This window comes from Hippocampus zosterae, chromosome 15 (assembly GCF_025434085.1).
Source record: "Hippocampus zosterae strain Florida chromosome 15, ASM2543408v3, whole genome shotgun sequence".
In the NCBI taxonomy this organism is placed as follows: domain Eukaryota; kingdom Metazoa; phylum Chordata; class Actinopteri; order Syngnathiformes; family Syngnathidae; genus Hippocampus; species Hippocampus zosterae.
Genome location: NC_067465.1, coordinates 17,254,667 through 17,269,906, shown reverse-complemented (window position 1 = coordinate 17,269,906; position 15,240 = coordinate 17,254,667). Strand labels below are relative to the sequence as shown.

Below are 15,240 nucleotides of genomic sequence, written 5' to 3'. Positions count from 1 at the left end.
ACCACTTGGCAGGTCTTCATGATTTGCAACACCTCTGCAACATAACCCCTTGCACTCCCTAACGCTTGAATGAAGTGTTTTTATTCAAAGAGTAGAACAGTCAGGGTACGTGTTATTTAGACTGAGAAAAAGAAAAATAAAAGCATATGATATACATTTATGAATTAATGTCTGGGAGACATTGCAACAGCTCTAATCGCAAACTGCCATAGCAGACTGCTGAGCACTAACTTCAGGTGATTTAGTTCACGCGCCACCGTACGTACGTTCAACGTGATCTATTTTTTAAACTGTTTTTTCAATACTTTTTGTGAAAGTGAGACTGGTATGATGATGAGGGTTCAGTGTGCATTAACACAAAAAGTCTATTACCGTATTTTCCGCACGAAAAGACGCACTGGATTATGAGGCACGCCTTCAATGAATGGCTATTTTGTAAATTTATTTCATATATTAGACGCCTCGCACTAAAAGGCGCAATCTGCAATGCGTCCACTCGATGGTGGCTACGCTCCTTCCATTCAACTCGAGAGGCGTCCGTTCAAATTGAGAGGCGTTCATGACCACTCTGAAAAATGTAAATGAACTATTACTGTACTTAAATGAAACTACGAAAATTGAAAATAATGCATCAAAACAGAAAATCAAGCGAGGAAATAACAAAATACATTCTATTTCCCCACCCCTCCCTACAGAATTTATTTTGTGATTTCCTCACTTGATTTTCTTTGTGATTTCATTGAAGTAAGAATTAATTTACGTTTTTCGTGGGCTGCCTTGACCGCCTCTGGAGTGGAACGGAAGAAAGCACGGAGACGGACAAAGACGTACAGTACCTGGACTTGCTGAGACTGTGAAAACCATTAATAAGAATGGAGAAATTCCAGATTCACAGCAGCAAAGTTATGAAAGGAAGAAGTAGAACAACAAAAAATAGGAGCTGCTGGAAAGGCAGCCACTCTCGCGGCGCCATTTTGAAGTCAAAAATAACAAAAATAACACAAGACAACACATAGGACAGAGACAGTCGTGCAATCTTCACCACTTTTCTGCATACACTTTGTTGTCTGAAGCAGTTATAGATGAAAGAGGAGAGGATCAAAGTGTCCTTTCACCAGTGGATCAGAGACATCATGCTGAAAATGTGCACACGTCTGCTACAAGCTAAGTTTTGAAAGCAAACACGAAGCTGTAGCGTCCATTAACGAAAAGAGATTAGTTCACTTCTCCTGTCCCACATAATCCGCTTCAAACTCCAAGCCGCGACTCCCAGCTCCAAATCCGCATCGGCACTCCGCGCCAACGCTCCTTTCTTCTCATCGGCGGCTCCTCAAGACCTCCATCCATCCAGCCGCAGACCGTTCAACAGCACCGATCTCTCCGCTGAACAAAGCGGGGCTGTGAAAAATGCTGCCCATTACAGGCGCAAGACACAAGCGCCCCGGGACTGTCCAGCAACGACAGTCAAATGGCGCCGACATTCCTCCAGTCAAAAACAGTGCTGGTATACCCATGCTGCCGAGAAGGCGCAACCACCAAGCACAGAGTCTCCTCCTTGATGAATGTCGTGGCCAAAAAATGCTGAAAAAGGTCCACATCAAGTCCACACGACGTAACAACAAACACAAAGTGACAAAAGAAACACAAGAACAACAAAAAAAGCAAGGCTCATGAGAGCACTTGCTGACGGCTGCCTACTCGGGCGCCATCTTGACTTTTAATATAATATCTATACTTTTAATATAGTCTGTGTTTAAAAAAATATTAAAACCACAACCACAGCTCTCATTTTTTCAACAAACTCAGGTGTGTCTTTGTCCGTCTCCTTCCCTTCTTTTCTTCCGGTCAACTCAAGAGGCGTTCATGACCACCTCCGAAAAACTCATTTGCATTTCCTTTGTCGTAGCTCCAAGAGTACAATCAGATAAGATAAAATCAGAAAATCTTTAATAGTCTGACAATGGAGAAATTCCCACTTCACAGCAGCAAAGTTATGAGAGGAAGAAGTAGCAGCGGCGGCATCTTGAAGTCAAAATAACACAAGATGTCAGTTGTAGTTATTTATTCCTTTATTGTGTACTAGCTGGTTCGCCGCCCTCCGGGCGGCTCATCAGCTAGTTCCTGCGGAAGGCTGGTAAGGTGGTGGTTCGGCGCCCTCCGGGCGGCTCATCAGCTAGTTCCTGCGGAAGGCTGGTAAGGTGGGCCTTCGGCCCACAAAGGTGTTGTTGCTTGGTTCAACTTTTTGTTCATCTTCATTGCTTATCGCGAAAATAAAGAGATGTTTAGCTCTACTAAATAACTAACAATTTTATTGCAATGCTTGTGGGTAGACAACATTTTTTCGCTAAGATGCCCGCGCGATCGTAGTGAGCCACTGCCTGAGCGGCGCAGTGGCGGCGCAGTGGCGGCGCAGTGGCGGTGCGCAGTGGCGGTGCGCAGTGGCGGTGCGCAGTGGCGGTGCGCAGTGGCGGTGCGCAGTGGCGGTGCGCAGCGGCGCGGTGAAGTAGGTACGTTTTGAAAAGGGACAGACGGAAGGACAGACCGCGTGCGGGACGACGCGCAATATATATATAGATTCACAAATGATGAAATCACAATATAAATTCTGTAGGGGAGAATAGAATTTATTTTGTTATATCCTTGCATGCTTTGCAGTTTTGATGTATTATTTTCAATTTTTGTAGTTTCATTGAAGTACTCGTTAGTTTACGTTTTTTGGTGGCGGGCTTGAACGCCTCTCGAGTCGAACGGAAGAAAGCACGGAGATAGACAAAGACGTACCTGTATTTGTTGAGACTGTTTTAAAATAATAATACCACAGCTCTCCTTTTTTCAGAGCTGCAACACATACTTGTTTTAATAAAGCAGCGATGAAGTTCACTGAACCAACAGCAAGTTATAACATTGTCTCCAGGAAGGAGCCATCTTGGAGTTGACGTATTACCATAATGACCATACAAAAGACGCATCGGATTTTAAGGCGCTCGGTGAGCTTTTAAGAAAATGGAAGAATTTTTGGTGCGCCCAATAGTGCGGAAAATCGGTCCTAACATGCACAGAGATACACAAATTTCTGTTAGTTTTTTTTTCCTCTCCACCCCTCATGATAATGGGACCAGTCCGCAAGCTACCTGTCGATCGCGATCTGCCCTCATGCGTCGTCATATTCCAACAGTAGGAAAAAAAACTGCGAGACAACATTGCGGTGCTGGTAAGACACCTTTAGGTGATTTCACTGGGTTCAAATTAAAATAGATTACTGGCAAGTGTCAGTGGTGTCCCCAAATATAGCTCCGGAAAGCCTGCAGAGCTGATGTTGTCCTCATAAAGTCCCCAAGTAGTTAATTATCAGCAATTCTACCTTATTAAACCACTCCACCGAAATAGAAAAGCCATGTCACTTGCCTTACATGCTCTTGTTCTGACTGGTTGCATTGTATAGCTGCACCAAGGGTTGCTAATTTGAATCTCGTTGTTGATGTGTGTTAATTTTTCTGGCTTGTTGCAAATGTACCCTGTTGCCATTGATACTCTTGACACACAACATGTCATGATTCGGTTTATGGTTATGGCTTATTGTTCTTGTATTTCGGCGAGGCGAAGGTCGCCATCGCATTTAGTTCCTGTTCCCCGGTGAGGCAAGCTTTTGGACAACTTTGGGACGTCTGGGATCCGTCCTTTGAGGGAGGGGTACTTTTATGATTCGGTTTATGGACCAACAGATGCCACTGTAGGGCTCCCCCGGCAACTGCACACCTGTTGGTCATAGGTATTTAGGGCCTTAAAAGGACTCCCAGCCCGGACACTCAGTGTCGGGTCATTGTTGCTTCTTGCGACTGTCATGTTTGTTTCAGTCATGTTTAGTTCATTGTTATGTTTTAGCTTCAGTCCTGTTTTGGTCATGTTTTTGTTATTGAGAGTTTTTAGTTTCTGCCATGGTTTTTGTTTGTTACTTTGGACTTTGTTTAGGATTTACCGTATTTTCACGACTATTCGACGCACCGTACTAATGGCCGCAGTCTCATTAATGGGTGACATTTCTGTATTTTACACATACACAGGACGCACCGTACTAATGGCCGCAGTTTTACAGTGGTAAAACATACGCCAGCTTAAACATACGGCATGCATGCGCGCACTCTAACACGTTAGCTTGAAGCATACGGTAGCATGCCAAGACATACAGATAAGCTAAAAACACGTTTTTAAAAAGGCAACGAAAGCAGAACTGAGTTCGGGTGTATTTTATTTAGCCATCGTACAATGTTCTCACGTTTTTCGATCAATCATCAACCACAAATCCATCAAAGTCCTCATCCTCTGTATCAGAAGCAGAGGACTGCACATCCCAGTTGTCATTGAACGCATCACATGCTAGTGTGAGTTGCTACGCATTGCCGAGCGGAAAGGAGCAGCAACAGCAAAGTCAACATTTCTCTCGTGTGAAGCTTTCCCACATTTGAAAGTAAAGAACAGAGCGAAACATGGTAGCAGCGCGTGTGTGTGTAGAAAGAATTGAACAATTGTGCAAGTACCGTAATCCATCAAAAACGCCGCGTTCCCTCTCGTTGTTGCGTATTGTTGCGTAACTCGCCAAGCGCTGCCTCTCACTCTTTGTAAAGTTGTGTTTGCCACCGATCATCCATTGTTCCCATGCCGTTCGCAACTTTACTTTGAACGCCCGGTTGATGCCAATGTCCAGCGGTTGGAGTTCTTTAGTCAAGCCTCCGGGAATAACGGCAAGCTCAGAGTTCATTTGCTTGACTTGGTTTTTCACCGCTGCTGTGAGATGGGCACGCATGCCAAAAGCATAACCGGTGGCTTTAAGTTTGAACTGAGCTTCGTAGGCGTGTCTCTTTGTCGAAAATTATTTTAAGGGGTTCTTAGAAACCAAAACCGGAGTTGTTTTGCAACAATGCACATTGCCACACTCTATACAGGTGTTGGTGCCTGCTTGCGGCGTCCCTTTAGCGTGACGTCCACTTACACGCCCACCCTTGCCTGTCCTCTCTCTCTCTCTCGCGCGCTCTCTCTCTCTCTCTCTCTCTCTCCATATATGTATATTACACGCCCACCCTTCCCTGATTGGCCGACTTCTTTCCTGCATGCCTGGCCACAGTCACTTCCGCCTTTTCTCTATAAACAGCGTGTCGGCTGTCAGTCAGATTTTGGAACTCAGCGCATATAAAGGACGCTCCGCACCATAAGGCGTCCTGTCCATTTTGGAGAAAATTTTAGACTTTTAATGGCGCCTTATAGTCGTGAAAATACGGTAGTTTTCTTGTTTTAAATACAATTCTTCAAATACACCGTGCTCCTCTCTCCTGCCTGCTTTTTGGGGTCCACCACCACCTCGCAACGTGCCACAATATAAGTGCTCATGGCTTCCATGGGAAACTGATCTAAAACACATTAGAGGCATTTTCAAATGAATTGTGTTTGTGATGGTCATGGGTGTCAACGAAAATATCCCTTTTTTCGTTGTCCCTTTGACATGAAAGGGTGGGTGGGTCGGTGCTTTTTGATTTCATCACAGCATTTCCTGAAGTAAAACGATGACAAATGAAAATCTTCCATCCGTTTTAGGAGTTTAATGTTGTGTATTCTTCAAAAGTTGCATCTGTAAATGGAAGATCTCACCACTGATTTAATAGGGTTTTTAAAAAATAATTTTTTAATGCTACCATTTCCCTGTTTCTCATACAGCCCTGGACGGACCAGTGGAACATTTGATAATGAGATTGTCATGATGAATCATGTCTATAAAGAACGCTTTCCCAAGGTACAGTGAAACTTGGAAGCCATCTTAATTCATCTTTTTTCTGTATGCCATTCAGTCTTCTTTTTTGGTTCATTCAACACAAACTTTAATAGTCTTCCATCTGTGTTACGTTCCTAGGCAACAGCGCAGATGGAGGGTCGACTTCTAGACATTATTGAAGAGTGTTCACCTGGAACCGCTCTTCCCCTGGCCGATGGTGTGCTCGGGTTCATTCAGCACCAGCTGGTGGAACTAGTGCGAGACTGCCTGGACAAGTCTCAGAAAGGCTTGGTCACCTCTCGGTACTTTGTGGAGCTGCAGGAGAAGCTAGAGAAGCTTCTGCATGAGGTAAATGCTACTGCAGTGTGACTTTAAGAAAATCACTCAACTGTGCATTTCTGTTTTATTACCCTTGAATTTTCTTTAAAGGACAGCCAGTGAATTTCTGATGCCAGTCCACACTGCTCTGTCGGACATTGAGCACTTTCAAATAGTCCCCTTATGATTCATTACATAATTTTCCCAGCAAGTTTTTAGTTCGATTCATGTTTCTGCAAGATGACCACTTTTCCCTTAATGGCCATCTTTCCTGGAGCCGGACAGTTGAGCCTCCAAAGTTAAACACACCACAAGTGGTACAGTTTGGAGTCCAAAAGTATGCATAAAAAATAGTCAAGTTCACTTGAATAGCTCTTAATCACAAAAAGAGTCCCAAAGGGCTTCACAGGCCTACAGTTCATAAAAATAAACATCTCCTACTCCCAATTTGGCAAGAGAAAACTCACTGAAACCCATTGAGAGGTAAAAAAAAGGAGCAACACATTTTGAGAAAAGATCTCAGACGGTGGGAACCCGATAAATGGATTTCCGGGCAGCAATGAATGTCGAGTGGGCAACATTTAGCAGATGATATAATGGCATAGAACAGAGGTGGGCAAACTACGGCCCACGGGCTGGATCCGGACCGTTTTTTTTAATCCGGCCCGCGGAAGATTGGTACAGTACTCAATTAAGGTTCGATGTAAATGATTGCATTCATTTCATTTGTACTTGTAACGACAGGCATTTCAACACCAGGTGGTGCAGTTACATGAAGTTGCAGAGCACGGGGAGGGGAGGGCAGGGCGAGACGATACGGAAGCCCGCAGTAGCGCTAACTCAAGTAACTCCGCTCAAAACGACAGAATAAGTGTGTCCGCGCCACTATTTTCAATCATTGGATCCAAAACAGCGACATGCAAGTGACTCTTTATTGGAGTGAGTTTTTCTGTAATTGCGAAGATTTTTACATCTTGTAGATCATGGCATCCAAACGAAGAAGAACTGTCATGGCCGCGGAAGACAAAGTGAAGTGTATCTGATTAAACGAAGCGGGTTACAAAGTATGAAATATTTAGGATACGCTTGGAGTCTGAAAGACTCAAATCTACGAAACTTTGAAAAACGAGGAAGCGATTCTTGCTCAGTCCGATTCTGGCTGTTTCCATGCTCAGAGTGAATTGCATGCGGCCCGACGGACAGTTGAGTAAATAAACGTTTCCTGGAATGGTTTGACTGTTATCGTGCTAAAAACTTCAAGACAGTGAGTGAGTGGAAAGAAAGCCACCAGGTCTTTTACTCGTCTCATTTTGGAGCAAATAGTCCTAACTTTGTTATATTTTGTCATATGCCTGTACTGTATGCTGTTTTGGGGCAATATATTGTTGCACTCTGTTGCTTGTGTTGTCACATATGTATGTTGTTAACATAGTTGGACGTTCACACTGGACATATACCACAGGTGTTTCATTGTTCTCATTTAAAAAAAGTATGCTAATACTTTAATGCTTTTGTTCTGTTGATGTTTGGTATGGACTGTCAACATATACACATATATACACAACATATATAAACAAAGCAAAGCACATTTCAGCACAAGCCACAATGCCCGGAACAGATAAGGTAGTGACGTGATTTGTTGTTTCTCCGTCAGGCTTATGAGCGTTCAGAGAGTGAGGAAGTGACCACCATTACTAAACTCGTCAAGAAGATCCTCATCATCATCTCCAGGCCTGCCAGGCTCCTAGAATGTCTGGTAAGACTGGTTTGCCTCTTAAGCCTTGAACTGAATACTTGAAATACAGATGTCACAGCACAGTGTGATGATGTGCTCTAGGAATAAGAATGATGACACTCAGCTGATGTTTGAAGTGATCTGATGGAATCCATTATAATGTTTTTGTCCTTGGAAGTTGGCAGTTGTGCAGCTACAGTGTCAAGTTGATAAATGCTCTGGCGTGTCATGTTGTTTGCAATACTTTTCGCCATTTGCTTTCATTCAAGTGATTTCTTTCATGTTTGCTTGAGTATAAAAGGATCCTCTACTGGTAACTGAGTCAAACGGAATGAACAACACCTTGTGAAAAACACCTTTTTCTGCTTGGCTCTCGACGAAGGCGGACGCTTTTTTGCACAGCTCCCCTGCCCTTCCACCTTTTTTTCCCTGCTCGCCACTTAGTCTTTGTACTGTCTTTGTCTAACTTTTTCTTAGCCTCCTACCGTGTTTTCATCCGAAGAACTAACCATGGAATTAGTTGGCTGGTCTCTCGATGTAATCGACAAAATTTTTTGGACGGAAAGAGCGGGCAGTGGGGGGCCTACTTGCCCACCGGGGACACTTGCTGCCGGATACGCCCTTGATCCATGGAGAAAGTGGGGACCGGTGTGCCTGACAGTACTGTCCGTGGAGGATGTGGAAGACATCTACATCACTGGCCTTTTGATAACAGGTATGCTGCTGTTTGGTGTTGGCAGCTTGCTGTTCTATCACAAAATTCAACCGACGGGAGCGGCTCTATTGGAAGTGAGGAAGCTGCCGGTCACTCTGTATGGCTTGGTGCGAATGTCCAACACTCAGACTCAAGCGGTGACCGAGCTCAACCGCAATATTGTTGTGACTTTTGCGACTTTTTTGGAGCTATCCGCGCGATTGAAAATACCATGGAGACGTTGGAATTCACGCTGCTAAAGAATTTTTTGGATCTGAATGATTGGCGCCAGTGTGATACAGACCAAGGACTCAAGGCTGTCTGGAATTGTTGACGGCCGTCTTTCCAAAACAAACAACGCTATCTGGCCTTTCCTGGATGGAAATACGCATGGAGTCTAGAGCCCCCACCACCACCCCCACTCCTTCTCGGCCATGGACTGATAAGCCGTCATGACTGTCTTCATGATGAGCAGACCTCGACGAAGCAGCTCTGACCTGTACACGCATACACATACACAAATGGACAAGCACACGCGCATACACATCCTTGTTATCACCGTCTTCATCGCTCTGGTTCTTTTTCCCCCGTGACGTGGCTTGACCTGCAGAGCGCACGTGGCCGTGCAGCTGGTCAGGCGGCCGCGTCGCGGTCAAACCCCCCCCCCCCCCCCCCCCCGCGCGCCACCCCCCCCATTATGTCTTGTGACTTGTTGTAACTGTCATATGCTTATTCATGTGCTAGGGTCTTTTTTTTTTATCTTGGACTTGAATTATCCTCGGAAGAGAATAGTTCGAGCGTGTTTTTTTTTTCCCTCTCCCTACCCAGCGTTTTTCCTTTCTAAATTCTGATTGTAATTTCCCCATTGCGGGACAAATAAAGGATATCTTATTAATATTTATTATTATTGGTTTTTTTTAGGAGTTTGATCCCGAGGAGTTCTACCAGCGTTTGGAGACTGCAGAAGGTGAAGCCAAGGTGAGCCAGGGGATCAAGACGGATATTCCTCGATACATCGTCGGTCAACTTGGCCTCACCAGGGATCCTCTTGAAGGTGCCAATCAGATTTGTATTTGTCATAGAAGGTGATCTGGCGATTCCTCCATTCGCTCGCATACACAGTGAGTGACTGCGTTGTTTTTTTACGTTTTTTTTACGGATTCTTACTTTTGGACCTGCTGATTTTATGGTTTGCACATTAATTACCCATGTTGTAGAATTTGCTGAGATTTTGGCACCTGGGAAAAGGACATCAAAATACAGTTCCACCGATGTTAAATGTTACTTTTATTTGTCGTGCTCAGTGCCACTTTGACCTTTCAACTTGAGAACAGTTTCCTCGAACTAAAGATCTTTTTTTTTAATGTCTCTTTTTTTGGTATTCTCTCTACAAAGCAAATTTACTTTTGATAAATGGCATTATAGAGTTAAATGTCATCTTAATTCTGTGTTTACAGAGATGGTCCAACTGGAACAAACAAGCTCAGGCTACAGGTCTGCCAGCAGAGAGTCTGATGAGTCCGGAGAGGCAATGCCAAGCCAGGTACAAACGATAAAGTAATGCAAAATATATAAATCTGGACCTCAGGAGAACAATGTGCTCAATCTGAATCATACAGAACTCAAACATCACACATGATCCCCCATGATCACAAGGCTTTTACTTATTGGATATAACTGATTCTGTTTTCTGTGATTTATCTGTTCTGTCGACTGTGATTCAGAGCCGTGCAGTTTGCACTCCCCCGCGCAGAAAACCACTGGAGAGTGACTTCGAAACGATCAAGCTAATCAGCAATGGCGCCTATGGGTGAGACAACATTTCTCTGTTTGCATTTGTCAGTCTTAGCTCTCAGTCTTTTGTGAAGACCAGAATAAATAGATTGGATGATGTGTTCCAAAGAATTGATACTCGTGTGTCATTGTCTATTTCCCCCATGTTTTTGTTCTCGTAAAATTTTGTTCCATTCCCCTACTTGTCATCTACTTTTCCTTCTTTCTATGCCCCCCACCCCCTGTCCTTCTCTTATATTCCTCTCCCATGCGGCTCTCCGTGTCCCCTCGCAGAGCTGTATTTCTAGTCCGTCACAGGGAAACCCGACAACGCTTTGCCATGAAGAAGATCAACCGGCAGAACCTGATTTTGAGAAACCAGATCCAGCAGGTGTTTGTGGAGCGGGACATCCTGACTTTTGCTGAAAATCCATTTGTGGTTTCCATGTTTTGCTCTTTTGAAACACGGAGACACCTCTGCATGGTCATGGAATATGTAGAAGGTAAAGTCCACATCCGCAGCATGATATTTTCACTGCACATATTTTTTGCTGTATACCATGGAAGTCAGTGTTTCTTATACCCGTCACAATTTGTTCGTCCAAAGGTGGGGATTGTGCCAATCTATTAAAGAACATCGGCCCTCTGCCTGTGGACATGGCACGCATGTATTTTGCAGAAACCGTCCTGGCTTTAGAGTACCTACATAACTATGGCATTGTACACAGAGACCTCAAACCTGACAAGTGAGCCCCAACCTACAACAGCTACTTATTAAAGGCTTTCATCGTCTGTGTAAGCATGAATTTATGGGGTCATGTTGTGTTTGGTTTCCTTCCTTTCTAGTTTGTTAATCACCTCAATGGGACACATTAAGCTTACAGACTTTGGACTGTCAAAAATCGGCCTCATGAACATGACAACCAATTTGTATGAAGGTCACATTGAGAAGGACACAAGAGAGTTCATCGACAAGCAGGTATGTTGTCTTTCTTTCAATACTGAGTTTGACTGAATGAAATCACGAACATTACTGCCTTACCTTTTCACTCCTTCACAGGTGTGTGGTACCCCCGAGTACATCGCTCCAGAGGTGATCCTGCGGCAAGGCTACGGGAAGCCTGTCGACTGGTGGGCTATGGGCATTATCCTTTATGAGTTCCTTGTGGGCTGTGTTCCTTTCTTTGGAGACACACCTGAACAGCTTTTTGGTCAGGTGGTTAACGGTAAGGAAAGTCGTGACCTGAATGCCTTATTGCGTCATCACTGGCAACTTTTCTGTTCTCGAAGTTGTGTTCGTCAGTGATCAGTAACTCCAATTGGAATAGTTTCAGTGAATCAATATTGTTTGCTTGTTGGTCCAGATGACATCATCTGGCCTCAGGGAGATGATGCTCTGCCAGCTGATGCCCAAGAACTTATCACCAGACTACTTCGCCAGAGTCCGCTGGAGCGTTTGGGAACGGGTACGTGGCAGTGATTAAAGGCGGAAATGAATGGAGGAGGAATTCAAGGATTTTGCTGTTTTGATTTGAGGCAAAGCATCAGTGTAGATGTGTCTTTATGCTCCTCAGGTGGAACTCCAGAGGTGAAGATGCACATATTCTTCCTCGGCCTTGACTGGAATGGTCTTCTGAGGCAAAAAGCAGAGTTCATACCACAACTGGAAACTGACGAAGACACCAGTTATTTTGACAGTAGGTGGATGTATGAATGGAATCTATGGGCTAAAACAGTGTTTTTCAATCTTTATCGAGCCAAGGCACATTTTTTTCATTGAAAACATCCCGCGGCACACGACTTGCTGAAAATGGGAAAAGGTTTATAAAGTTCAATTAAGTGTTATATTGTTCTTATAAGCGTTTTTTTAACATTGGAAAATAATGCTGGATTATAACACTTTGAATAGGAATCAAAGCAACATCAATCCAATATTTTATAATCTTTCATATTTATTCTCACTCAGTGTGATAAATGGTTTGGATGAACACAAATCCGATATCCTGGCAATCAATGAAAAACACAAAGCTCTTCTTCCACAGTTCTCCTTCCTTCTATGTGTTTCATTTTTACAGCAGTCAGGTTATTTCTTTAGCTGCTTTGGGTCCGAACATCTCATTTACAATGTCTTTGCAGGCGGCAAGTATTAATTGCTCTGCCACTTTTTTGATCTCGCCACAAGTTCAGCGACATGGTAACTTGCTTTCAAGGCTCTCTTGTTTACTTTTGGGGTATTTCTCATGCACGTTGCCTGTTTCTCCCTGTGTTCACAGGCGAACAAAATACTCCACATTGTTGTTTGTGAAGTGAAGGGTGTTTTGTTTCGAGATGGAGTTTAAGCTTACTTGGGACAATAGTGCTGTTGGAGAGTTGCTTTTCACCACATACCAAGCACAACAGAGTCGGTTCCGTTGCATCTACAGTAAAAGTACAGTAAATCCAAATGAAAGAGAGCTTTCGTTGTATTGGATCGCGCCGGTCGCTTATCTCGAAGCACAAGGCAATTCGCTAGCTGCTGCTGCTGCTCCCTACCGGTATGGACGAGTACCTCACCATTACTCTGTCCCAATTTCCCATGGCACACCTGACAGAATCTCGCGTTATACCAGCGTGCCGCGGCACAGGGTTTGAAAAACACTGGGCTAAACAACTATATGTACGATTTTTTTACGTTTTATACCTGATGACTGATACCATACCTACAGCCCGATCCGAGCGATACTCTCACCTAGACTCTGATGACGACGATGAAACTAACGACGATGAATCCTCTCTTGAATTGCAACAGTTTTCCTCTGTTGCCCATCGCTTCAGCAAGGTATGTTTTCTTTTTCAGGTCGCTGTGTTACTTTCGACTAAACTCTGTCATTAGAAGACACTGAATATTTCTTCCCATTCTGAAGGTGTACAGCAGCACAGAGCACTTGTCCACCTCTACACCGTCCAACCAGAGCTTGTCGTCTTCAGAACGGAGCCATAGTGAGGAGAAGGATGAGCGGTGGGAGGGCAGAGGCGCCTTTTCCCCTGGTGACGGACAGAAGAATCTGGCTAGCGGAGACAGAGCAGATGGAATCAGAGGGAGGTGAGAGCTTTCCAACAGATGAGGGAGAGTTAAAAATGTTTCTTGTTGATCTGTTGAGTGCATAGAAGGATTGTAGCACATTGCTCCTTACAGATTGACAGGTCAATAGCAGAGTGGCAAGTCAGGACTCCACCCTTACGCCCAAATATGGCCACCTCCAGCTGCAAAAAATCAGGATGGCGACAGCCGAAATGCCAAACTTAACCTTTAAAAAAGGAATCCACAAACCAGTGGGTGATGTCCCAGTGGTTGTCTTTTTTTCTATATTTTAATGTGGTCAGTGGGCAAAAACTGTTATGAGTTCAGGAATAACTGATTCCATTTCCCCTAAAGGTTTTGACGTTTCAGAACATTAAAGGATGATTCGCGAACACATGGCCGTGTTTTGAAAATGAATGTTACCAAACATGACTTCGACCATGCAAGAAACCAAAGGCCATTCACGTGCTCATATGAAAATAAATTCCCAACTGCACGAACTGTTTTTGGCTGTTTCCACCCATTGTACTTGTTGTTGTTTGTGTTAGCCTTTCTCAGTATTCCTTCTCAATACACCAATGAGATCGATTTTTAATCCGGGTTAAAATAAAGGTTGTGTGCATTTCTCTCGTAGTTTGCGTCCTCGTGCTTCGTCCGGTTCCTCCCAGTCAGAGCGCACTGCTAGGCCGTTGGTATTAAACAGCACTCAGAGCCTTGACATGATGCCTCGCTTTGCCATCTCTGCTGAGGAGGAGGGTAAGCCTGGAAAAACATTTAGGTCTCCTGTTATTTTCAACTCGCGAAGGGCTGGATGCCTTACTCTTTGTTTTCTTTGTGTTTCTAGACGGTATGGTCTCCAATCTACGGCGAATTCGTCTCCGCAGCAACAGCACAGGCACCAGGCCATCATTCCGCAGAGGCGCGTCCAGACGCATTGCCCACCAACTGGACACCCCAGAAAAACCAAGGCTGCCAGCTGGAAAAGTCCCCAAGTCTGCCTCAGTCTCTGGACTCTCACTCATTATTACCCCAGGTGCATGCAAAATTACCACCTCTCTACAATTTGAAGAATGCCTTATTTGTAAAACATGGAAAGAGGACAGGTTTTACAACGCTAATGTCATGAAATAACACAATGTTCACAGTAAAGGAGTTGTATATCTGCTTTTATGGTTAATATTTACAGTGCCCTCTACAGACAGTCGCAAGGAAATGTACAGTACTGTATACAATACTGGAAGCACTCAGGCAACCACCATGACCAAACGCATATGCCCTGTAGGTGGTGTTAATGCACACTTTATGGATCAGACTTTAATCTCTGCTCTATCTACAGCAGGGGTGCTGAAGTGTTTTTCACCTAAGATCTACTTTTCCATGAACCAACCTCCCGTGATCGACCCATTACCTTGCACATGGCATACATGTACATACACACTTGCTCACGCATGCCATGATGAACAACAGCCACAAGGGCCCCCAAGATGAACGTGACAGAAAAATAAAGTAGACACAAGAGTTTATGAGTTTGTGAAAACAATTTCCTGCCTACCTTAGTGGGACCCAAATTTACAGACTGTTAACTATCGTACTGTTTTAAAATGCTTCTCTCGGCCCTCCAGAGTGCCATCGGTGAATTGTACACGAAATGAACGACTGATAATAATAATAATAATAATTAATAATAAGCTACATCGCAACAGCTCCGATCAAAGCTGCAATTCCAGACTGCTGAGCGCTAACAACTTCCAGTGACACAGGTCGTGTCCCCACCACAGGGTTAACGGCGACCTGCTTTATGTTATTTTATTTTATTTTACTTTTTAAAATAAAATACTTTTTGTGAAAGTGAAACTGATAGAATGATTACGGTGCAGTGTGCATCAACACAAAAAGTA

The 15,240-nt window shown here is 44.0% G+C and overlaps 1 protein-coding gene across 4 annotated transcripts in view; it reads left to right on the top strand.

The window, feature by feature from the left end:
* The window catches only part of LOC127616658 (microtubule-associated serine/threonine-protein kinase 3-like), a 69,660-nt gene that overhangs the window by 39,040 nt on the left and 15,380 nt on the right, over window positions 1-15,240 (top strand). For all 4 annotated transcript variants that reach the window (XM_052088381.1, XM_052088380.1, XM_052088379.1 and 1 more), the window contains exons 7-22: window positions 5,707-5,782; window positions 5,900-6,109; window positions 7,734-7,835; window positions 9,430-9,562; window positions 9,966-10,051; window positions 10,233-10,318; window positions 10,576-10,784; window positions 10,889-11,027; window positions 11,128-11,260; window positions 11,342-11,507; window positions 11,646-11,747; window positions 11,856-11,978; window positions 12,987-13,099; window positions 13,185-13,363; window positions 13,977-14,098; window positions 14,187-14,375. In XM_052088381.1, coding sequence (XP_051944341.1) covers window positions 5,707-5,782; window positions 5,900-6,109; window positions 7,734-7,835; window positions 9,430-9,562; window positions 9,966-10,051; window positions 10,233-10,318; window positions 10,576-10,784; window positions 10,889-11,027; window positions 11,128-11,260; window positions 11,342-11,507; window positions 11,646-11,747; window positions 11,856-11,978; window positions 12,987-13,099; window positions 13,185-13,363; window positions 13,977-14,098; window positions 14,187-14,375 — 2,168 coding nt within the window. The remainder of the gene's footprint in view (window positions 1-5,706; window positions 5,783-5,899; window positions 6,110-7,733; window positions 7,836-9,429; window positions 9,563-9,965; window positions 10,052-10,232; window positions 10,319-10,575; window positions 10,785-10,888; window positions 11,028-11,127; window positions 11,261-11,341; window positions 11,508-11,645; window positions 11,748-11,855; window positions 11,979-12,986; window positions 13,100-13,184; window positions 13,364-13,976; window positions 14,099-14,186; window positions 14,376-15,240) is intronic.